Source organism: Oncorhynchus nerka, linkage group LG23 (genome assembly GCF_034236695.1).
Source record: "Oncorhynchus nerka isolate Pitt River linkage group LG23, Oner_Uvic_2.0, whole genome shotgun sequence".
In the NCBI taxonomy this organism is placed as follows: Eukaryota; Metazoa; Chordata; class Actinopteri; order Salmoniformes; family Salmonidae; genus Oncorhynchus; species Oncorhynchus nerka.
Genome location: NC_088418.1, coordinates 41,723,721 through 41,734,018, shown reverse-complemented (window position 1 = coordinate 41,734,018; position 10,298 = coordinate 41,723,721). Strand labels below are relative to the sequence as shown.

General features: G+C 42.0%; 1 protein-coding gene across 1 annotated transcript in view; it reads left to right on the top strand.

The window, feature by feature from the left end:
• The first annotated feature begins 1,741 nt into the window (after nt 1–1,741).
• LOC115106852 (protein phosphatase 1H-like) overlaps nt 1,742–10,298 on the top strand; it is a 58,220-nt gene continuing 49,663 nt past the window's right edge. The window contains exon 1 of the mRNA XM_065008126.1: nt 1,742–2,137. Within this exon, the coding sequence (XP_064864198.1) occupies nt 1,908–2,137 (230 nt within the window). The 5' untranslated portion in view covers nt 1,742–1,907. The remainder of the gene's footprint in view (nt 2,138–10,298) is intronic.

The window sequence follows — 10,298 nt, the reverse complement described above, 5'->3', positions numbered from 1 at the left end:
ATATGCGCCTATGTCCTCTTCTGCTTCATCCTCTGTTTTGCCTTCCACCACGCATCCATGCTCCTCTTCTTCCTCCTCTTGGCTGTTGAACCTGTTCGTTTCCTGGTCCATCCATTATTGGAAAATTGCAACTCTGTGTTGTGGTCTGTCTATATATGCTTGCCAAATGATTCTTCATGAAATGCACCTTTGAGCAATTTAGACAACTGGTTGATTGTTTGTTGAACTAACACTTTCCATTCCTTCATGGGAGAGGGTCAATTTCACCTGCACGATTCATTAATTCACGTTTTTGTACAAAAGGTCTAATAGAAATGGGTAAAACTATGCTTGACAGTTTATGACAAATAGTTCAACAATTTTGCATGTAATGGCTTATGCAAGGACCTAATACCTAGATGTTTTGAGGGGTAAGACTATTCAACAGAGAACCATCTACTATATTTTGATCAACATGACATGAGCAATTGATAATGTGGAAAAAAAGCTGACACTTGTACATTATCAATTGCAATTTGTTCAAAGGAATAAGAAATTGCTTTAATGATATGCACAAGTGACTAGATGATTTGGAATTTGTACAAGTAGTATCAAGAATTGCACTTTTGATCTAAGAAATGCACCAAAGCGACTGAGAAAAACTGTAATCAGCGATTTCCCAGCCATCCTCACTATAGACTGTAAAAAGAATTGTCATGCACTGTTGCACCTACGATACTAATCTAGTGAGCACTATTGGTGCTTTCAAGACAACTGGGAACTCTGAAACAAATGAGGTAAAATCATGGCGTTAGTGATCTTCAGGTCGGAAAGTCGGAGCTCTAGAAAGATGCCAGAATTTCTAAGTTGGATGACCATTGAAAGCGATTGTTCCCAGTCCGAGCTTGTTTTCTTTCGAGATCCCAGTTGCCTTGAACGCACTGAAGTCAGAAGTCAGAGATTTAGTTCCAAGATCTGAGTTCTCAGTTGTTTTGAATGCAGCATATTACCAGGGTTCCACCTCTATTGAGAACCTCCCCAGGCTTACCCATATTAGGGAAGCCTGGTTCTCCATGAGGCTATCATTAAATACATATTTTTGATTTCAAGTGTAATGTTTGGGTGTTTCCATGAAACACAGAAGAACAGTTAATGTTTTTATTTTTTGTCACTGCTAGCTACGACTAGCTAGCATGACTATAGCCAGTAACCAGGTAGGGCTAGCTAGTGCCAGCTAGTGCATTTTGGCATATTGCGGACCCAATTATAATAACACACAGGGGAGCAACTTTCACTGGGGACAACATTCAGAAATTGCATTTTTATCTCCTCCAGTTTTATAATTTGAATGTGATACCAAACAAGGCAACAGTGTTTTTTAGGACCATGCAGACCCTCCGAATGGTCAGGTAGGGTGTTTTGAAGTGTTTAACCAACTGGATAAAACATTTATAAAAATAAAATAAAAATATAGATATATAAATGTCCCCCCCATTTCTAAAACAAAAGTTGCCCCATGATAACACACACCTCTGGGAAAGTCCACGATGTGTGTAAGTCCAGGGGTTGTCCCTGACAGGTTGTAGACATTGTCTACAATGCTCAAGATCACAGGATAAGTGATACATTTGACCCTCAACTGTTAGTCAACCCTATAGCTCAGTGCTCGTGCGGTGGCCCTGGCGACCAAATCCAGCAGCTTGATAGGCTGGAATCACATGACTCTGTTAATCGCGAGTGTATTTCCGCGTCCACAAGGGGACTTTAGCTCTCTCTCCAGCGGCTTTGAATAAAATCCTGAATAGGAGGAGGTATTTTTTGCATCCTTCGCGCTGTCGTCGAAACGTGTCGCCGAGCTGGGGGGAAATTCGGGAAAGGGGAGCCGCGCTGGAGCACCGCACAGCACCGACACACGACGCGGCACAAACATGCTCACTCGGGTTAAATCTGCGGTGGCCAATTTCATGGGAGGCGTTGTGGCTGGTGGCGCTGAAGGTGACTATTCCGGATCAGAACTGCCGCTGAAATTCCCATACACGAGACCCGAGTTCCTAGGACTGACCCAGGATGAAATCGAGTGCTCCGCAGATCACATAGGGCGGCCGATTCTCATCCTCAAAGAGACGGAGAGATTGCCGTGGGCCACTGGTTACGCAGAGTAAGTACATTAGCCTAAACTGATGTAGCCTATAGATACGTCCATCTTCCAAGATTTGTCAACCCTTTCTTTAGTTTCATTGCAAGGCTGCACCCATAGCCCATCTCTGCCTCAGCATCCGCTGCCTTTTACAGATAACGGTTTTGGAACTAGATTCAAATACGTGCCACGTAATAGAATGAAACATGTAGGCTATTGCCTATCGTAGATTTGTGTTGTGTGTCACAGTCCAATATGTTATTCGCATGAAACAGAGAGAGAGAGAGAGAGTGTATGCATGTATGAGGATGGAGGAGAGAAGACCGCATCTGGGAATTATCATGTTATTTATGGCCATGGAGTTTGCGTGCCACTGACAGCTCCTTGCCTGTCTGCTCCCACGCACAGCTCAGCTCAGACGCATGAGAATAAACCTTCCAATGTAGCCTGCTCATCTGTAGATAGATGTAGGCCTAATAGAAATTCCTTGTGTAGACCCATGCATTTATTGGAAACGAAAACAATCCTGAAGTCCTAACTTAAATGTGTGATAATAGCGAAATGTTTGCCATAATAGCTCATTGAAATAGCATAATCCTTTGTCTTTATGCAGTTATTTTATACTGCACACTATTATGCTGATTTTAATGGCCCACATGCTTCATTCTCCCATTTATCGCCTGTTCTCCGCAAGTCAACATCAACAGGGCGAAATTCCATCAGATCTCACTCAGTTACATCATCCAATATGCAGCAGTTTTCCACTTCAGAAAAGGGGGCTAGCTCTCATCTGCCCTGGGAGCTGGGTCTTTACCAGTAGCGGTGTGTGAGTAAAATCACTGCGATAGTCAAACCAAAAAAATAGCTATAATTTGTTTACAACCTATTGTGTTGTGACAATTGCATTGTTTGCTTTATAACCTGTTAGTTCATATGCCTTGTTACCATGATATATATATATATATATATATATATATATATACATACATACATACATACATACATACATACATACATACATACATACATACATACAGTGGGGCAAAAAAGTATTTAGCCAGCCACCAATTGTGCAAGTTCTCCCACTTAAAAAGATGAGAGAGGCCTGTAATTTTCATCATAGGTACACTTCAACTATGACAGACAAAATGAGGAAAAAAATCCAGAAAATCACATTGTAGGATTTTTTATGAATTTATTTGCAAATTATGGTGGAAAATAAGTATTTGGTCAATAACAAAAGTTTATCTCAATACTTTGTTATATACCCTTTATTGGCAATGACAGAGGTCAAACGTTTTTTGTAAGTCTTCACATGGTTTTCACACACTGTTGCTGGTATTTTGGCCCATTCCTCCATGCAGATCTCCTCTAGAGCAGTGATGTTTTGGGGCTGTTGCTGGGCAACACAGACTTTCAACTCCCTCCAAAGATTTTCTATGGGGTTGAGATCTGGAGACTGGCTAGGCCACTCCAGGACCTTGAAATGCTTCTTACGAAGCCACTCCTTTGTTGCCCGGGCGGTGTGTTTGGGATCATTGTCATGCTGAAAGACCCAGCCACGTTTCATCTTCAATGCCCTTGCTGATGGTAGGCTTTGTTACTTTTGGTCCCAGCTCTCTGCAGGTCATTCACTAGGTCCCCCCGTGTGGTTCTGGGATTTTTGCTCACCGTTCTTGTGATCATTTTGACCCCACAGGGTGAGATCTTGCGTGGAGCCCCAGATCGAGGGAGATTATCAGTGGTCAAATCAAATCAAATCAAATTTTATTTGTCACATACACATGGTTAGCAGGTGTTAATGCGAGTGTAGCGAAATGCTTGTGCTTCTAGTTCCGACAATGCAGTGATAACCAACAAGTAATATAACTAACAATTCCAAAACTACTGTCTTATACACAGTGTAAGGGGATAAAGAATATGTACATAAGGATATATGAATGAGTGATGGTACAGAGCAGCATACAGTAGATGGTATCGAGTACAGTATATACATATGAGATGAGTATGTAGACAAAGTAAACAAAGTGGCATAGTTAAAGTGGCTAGTGATACATGTATTACATAAGGATGCAGTCGATGATGTAGAGTACAGGATATACGTATGCATATGAGATGAATAATGTAGGGTAAGTAACATTATATAAGGTAGCATTGTTTAAAGTGGCTAGTGATATATTTACATCATTTCCCATCAATTCCCATTATTAAAGTGGCTGGAGTTGGGTCAGTGTCAATGACAGTGTGTTGGCAACAGCCACTCAATGTTAGTGGTGGCTGTTTAACAGTCTGATGGCCTTGAGATAGAAGCTGTTTTTCAGTCTCTCGGTCCCAGCTTTGATGCACCTGTACTGACCTCGCCTTCTGGATGATAGCGGGGTGAACAGGCAGTGGTTCGGGTGGTTGATGTCCTTGATGATCTTTATGGCCTTCCTGTAACATCGGGTGGTGTAGGTGTCCTGGAGGGCAGGTAGTTTGCCCCGGTGATGCGTTGTGCAGACCTCACTACCCTCTGGAGAGCCTTACGGTTGTGGGCGGAGCAGTTGCCGTACCAGGCGGTGATACAGCCCGCCAGGATGCTCTCGATTGTGCATCTGTAGAAGTTTGTGAGTGCTTTTGGTGACAAGCCGAATTTCTTCAGCCTCCTGAGGTTGAAGAGGCGCTGCTGCGCCTTCTTCACGACGCTGTCAGTGTGAGTGGACCAATTCAGTTTGTCTGTGATGTGTATGCCGAGGAACTTAAAACTTGCTACCCTCTCCACTACTGTTCCATCGATGTGGATAGGGGGGTGTTCCCTCTGCTGTTTCCTGAAGTCCACAATCATCTCCTTAGTTTTGTTGACGTTGAGTGTGAGGTTATTTTCCTGACACCACACTCCGAGGGCCCTCACCTCCTCCCTGTAGGCCGTCTCGTCGTTGTTGGTAATCAAGCCTACCACTGTTGTGTCGTCCGCAAACTTGATGATTGAGTTGGAGGCGTGCATGGCCACGCAGTCGTGGGTGAACAGGGAGTACAGGAGAGGGCTCAGAACGCACCCTTGTGGGGCCCCCGTGTTGAGGGGGAGGAGATGTTGTTGCCTACCCTCACCACCTGGGGGCGGCCCGTCAGGAAGTCCAGTACCCAGTTGCACAGGGCGGGGTCGAGACCCAGGGTCTCGAGCTTGATGACGAGCTTGGAGGGTACTATGGTGTTGAATGCCGAGCTGTAGTCGATGAACAGCATTCTCACATAGGTATTCCTCTTGTCCAGGTGGGTTAGGGCAGTGTGCAGTGTGGTTGAGATTGCATCGTCTGTGGACCTATTTGGTCTTGTATGTCTTCCATTTCCTAATAATTGCTTCCACAGTGGATTTCTTCAAACCAAGCTGCTTACCTATTGCAGATTCAGTCTTCCCAGCCTGGTGCAGGTCTACAATTTTGTTTCTGGTGTCCTTTGACAGCTCTTTGGTCTTGGCCCTAGTGGAGTTTGGAGTGTGACTGTTTGAGGTTGTGGACAGGTGTCTTTTATACTGATAACAAGTTCAAACAGGTGCCATTAATACAGGTAACAAGTGGAGGACAGAGGAGCCTCTTAAAGAAGAAGTTACAGGTCTGTGAGAGCCAGAAATCTTGCTTGTTTGTAGATGACCAAATACTTATTTTCCACCATAATTTGCAAATAAATTCATAAAACATCCTACAATGTGATTTTCTGGATTTGTTCCCCTTAATTTTGTCTGTCATACTTGTGTACCTATGATGAAAATTACAGGCCTCTCTCATCTTTTTAAGTGGGAGAACTTGCACAATTGGTGGCTGACTAAATACTTTTTTGCCCCACTGTATATATATATTGGTCTCCCGAGTGGCGCAGGGTCGAAGGCACAGCATCTCAGTGCAAGAGGCTTCACTACAGTCCCTGGGTTGAATCCAGGCTGCATCACATATGGCCGTGATTGGGAGTCCCTTAGAATGGTGCACAATTAGCAGAACGTTGTCTGGGTTTGGCCGGGGTAGGCTGTCATTGTAAATTAGAATTTGTTCTTAAATGACTTGCCTAGTTAAATAAAAAAAGACAAGAAGAAGACACAGTTGCAGAATAAATTCAACCACACCTTTGTTTCATCACAAAACTGGAGAGCATCTTCTGGTTGGTGAAATAGACCAACCATATTGCATGTAGCAAACAGTTACATGACCTACAGAATGGTCAAGCAAGTTCATGTTTACGAAATTTTACGAAACATCTATTGGTTTAGAACCATGGAGAGTTACCACAAGACGCAAAGAAAACAGGAGCGGCCTCCACTATTCCAGCCCCATTTCAACTTCAACATCATCAAATCTCCTATGCAGTGGTGACCCGTCATTGAGCCCCACATCTTTAGCAACAACAAAAAATATATATACACTGCTCAAAAATATAAAGGGAACACTTAAACAACACAATGTAACTCCAAGTCAATCACACTTCTGTGAAATCAAACTGTCCACTTAGGAAGCAACACTGATTGACAATACATTTCACATGCTGTTGTGCAAATGGAATAGACAACAGGTGGAAATTATAGGCAATTAGCAAGACACCCCAAATAAAGGAGTGGTTATGCAGGTGATAACCACAGACCACTTCTCAGTTCCTATGCTTCCTGGCTGATGTTTTGGTCACTTTTGAATGCTGGCGGTGCTTTCACTCTAGTGGTAGCATGAGACGGAGTCTACAACCCACACAAGTGGCTCAGGTAGTGCAGCTCATCCAGGATGGAATATCAATGCGAGCTGTGGCAAGAAGGTTTGCTGTGTCTGTCAGCGTAGTGTCCAGAGCATGGAGGCGCTACCAGGAGACAGGCCAGTACATCAGGAGACATGGAGGAGGCCGTAGGAGAGCAACAACCCAGCAGCAGGACCGCTACCTCCGCCTTTGTGCAAGGAGGAGCACTGCCAGAGCCCTGCAAAATAACCTCCAGCAGGCCACAAATGTGCATGTGTCTGCTCAAATGGTCAGAAACAGACTCCATGAGGGTGGTATGAGGGCCCGACGTGCACAGGTGGGGATTGTGTTTATAGCCCAACACCGTGCAGGACGTTTGGCATTTGCCAGAGAACACCAAGATTGGCAAATTCGCCATTGGCTCCCTGTGCTCTTCACAGATGAAAGCAGGTTCACACTGAGCACATGTGACAGACGTGACAGTCTGGAGACGCCGTGGAGAACGTTCTGCTGCCTGCAACATCCTCCAGCATGACCGGTTTGGTGGTGGGTCAGTCATGGTGTGGGGTGGCATTTCTTTGGGGGGCCGCACAGCCCTCCATGTGCTCGCCAGAGGTAGCCTGACTGCCATTAGGTACCGAGATGAGATCCTCAGACCCCTTGTGAGACCATATGCTGGTGCGGTTGGCCCTGGGTTCCTCCTAATGCAAGACAATACTAGACAATCATATGGCTGGAGTGTGTCAGCAGTTCCTGCAAGAGGAAGGCATTGATGCTATGGATTGGCCGCGTTCCTCAGACCTGAATCCAATTGAGCACATCTGGGACATCATGTCTCGCTCCATCCACCAACGCCACGTTGCACCACAGACTGTCCAGGAGTTGGCGGATACTTTAGTCCAGGTCTGGGAGGAGATCCCACAGGAGACCATCCGCCACCTCATCAGGAGCATGCCCAGGCGTTGTAGGGAGGTCATACAAGCACATGGAGGCCACACACACTACTGAGCCTCATTTTGACTTGTTTTAAGGACATTACATCAAAGTTGGATCAGCCTGTAGTGTGGTTTTCCACTTTAATTTTGAGTGTGACTCCAAATCCAGACCTCCATGGGTTGATAAATTTGATTTCCATTGATAATTCATGTGTGATTTTGTTGTCAACACAATCAACTATGTAAAGAAAAAAGTATTTAATAAGAATATTTCATTCATTCAGATCTAGGATGTGTTATTTTAGTGTTCCCTTAGTTTTTTTGAGCAGTGTATATGTTCTTAAATATATATATTTATCGATTTAAACAGTAACCCTTTTCTCTCCTATCTTTCAAATACCACTAAGCGTCTCACTGTTTGACTTTATCTAAAATCATTGATTTTAGAAAAAACGTCTATGAGTGGCAATCTCTAAAGTCCTTACATATCCTTAATCAATCTATCTCGATCCTAACAATAATCATAAATCATCACAGATGTTATATATCCCTGTTAAATTTAATACTATTTAAATAAAAACCTCCTAATAGTCAAACAAAGCCAAAACAAATGATAACCATATCAAATCCTTCCTACACTAATAAGCTATTTCCTTCAGGGATCCACAGTATTTTTTCTGACAATAACATGAATTAACCTTAAAATCAGTTTCATCAATAAATTAAAATATGTTGCATAGTGTGGAATACATTATCTACAGTCATTTATCACCCCTAAGAACTGAAACTTATTTATTTTCATTAATAATTTTTAATGCTTATAAAATCACTATTTTTCTATGTAATTTCCTGACCTATTGGCTTAATATATATCCTATCCAAACTTCAATGTATCTTATCTCCCCCTATTTATTATCAATGATAAATAGGATTTTTTTTCTGTTGAAATAACAAATCAATAATAGCCCATTGAAAAACTTCACAACCAATGTTATAAAACAGAATCCTGAACCACTTTCTCATCTGTGGTTCAAACTATAATTATATCCCAAAACTATAAACTCCATTATAATTAATTTACCTTAAAACTACTATCCCAAATGACCACGAATTCATTATACAAATGGCTCTCCCCTGCGGCTGATCAGACCCCAAGAGATAGCCATTATAAGGTCAAAGGTCATACCACCCTTTTTATAGTCATGTTCCATACCACATTGTGTAATTAAAACTCAGAAAATAAAAACTCAGTAAATTCCATATGTGAGCGTGCCCCTTTAAAATACCTTTGCACTAAAACAAATAGTCAGAGCAAATGTTTTATGTGTGTATATTTGCAAACCTTAATGAAAAACAAAAACTTCCAGGCCTTTTTCAATTTGGTCGTTTATGGCCTCAATCTCATCCACTCTCCCCAAGATTATAGTCCCAGGAAACATCTAAAAGAGAGACAATAAAACTCCCATTCTCCCAGAAAAACACAAAACACCTAACTAGCATTCACTATGCTACATCGATTCAGAAACTCAAATCTCCCTTTCTCACAGCCAAATATAGTCCAATAAACGCCACAAATCAATGATGCCCACCTAGCGAATCTGCTGCTAGTTTTTAGCATCTTTCCTGACTACCCTGACAACTTTTAAAAATGTATTTGGAAATGTTTATCAACTTTTAAAAAGTGACTCAAAACAATAATGCACACATTTTCCCTCTAAATTACACAAACAATTTTCTCTGTCACGACAAAAGTGCCTTGCGAGTGATGTCATCAACAGGCGCTCAACCTAGACCCAAGCCGCAACGACTTTCAATGAATTGTAAATAATTGTTGGCTGTCTGCAGCAACAGTAGTATGGGTTCGATAAACCAAACCTAATTCATCACATCTGTTGAATCTTGAATTAGAACTTACAACATCAATCAACATCTCTCAATTCGCTAAATATATGACAACATTTCGATGGGCACAAATCTATCGTAATTGTCTCTTCATTATTATTTAGAATGAATTAGATTTAAGTAACTGCCTCGTCTTTGATTCAGCATTTTAATTACGACTCTATTCCCAATACATTATTCAAACAGATAATTTAGTGAACAGACATCATCTTGTATCACAATTTGCTTCGTTATTATTTTAAACTGAATGAATTAGTCGATTAATTTAACCTAAACAATCTATTAAAAACGTTCAATTTATCCCTTCTATCAATTTGAACCAAAAAAGCTATTAAAACGTTCAGTTTATATCTTATACAAACACTAGCGACCATATCTTTCTCGGCAAAACATACAATTAGTTTAATTACAATCAAAAACTCTGAATTTAGTCAACGCCTTGGCTGGGAACCAAACCTGTGACTCCAGCTTGGAAGGCAGCTAGGCTCACCACTATACCACCAACGCTATGTAAATGACTAAGATTCTCCGCAAAAATACCCATTTTACAATTGTCTGTATTCGTAACTCTGGCATCGGGACAACAGAAAATAGCCCTAATTTAAAAGCCCAAAGTTTTCCTCAGCGAGGATTCTCATGAATCTCGCTCTCTTTGT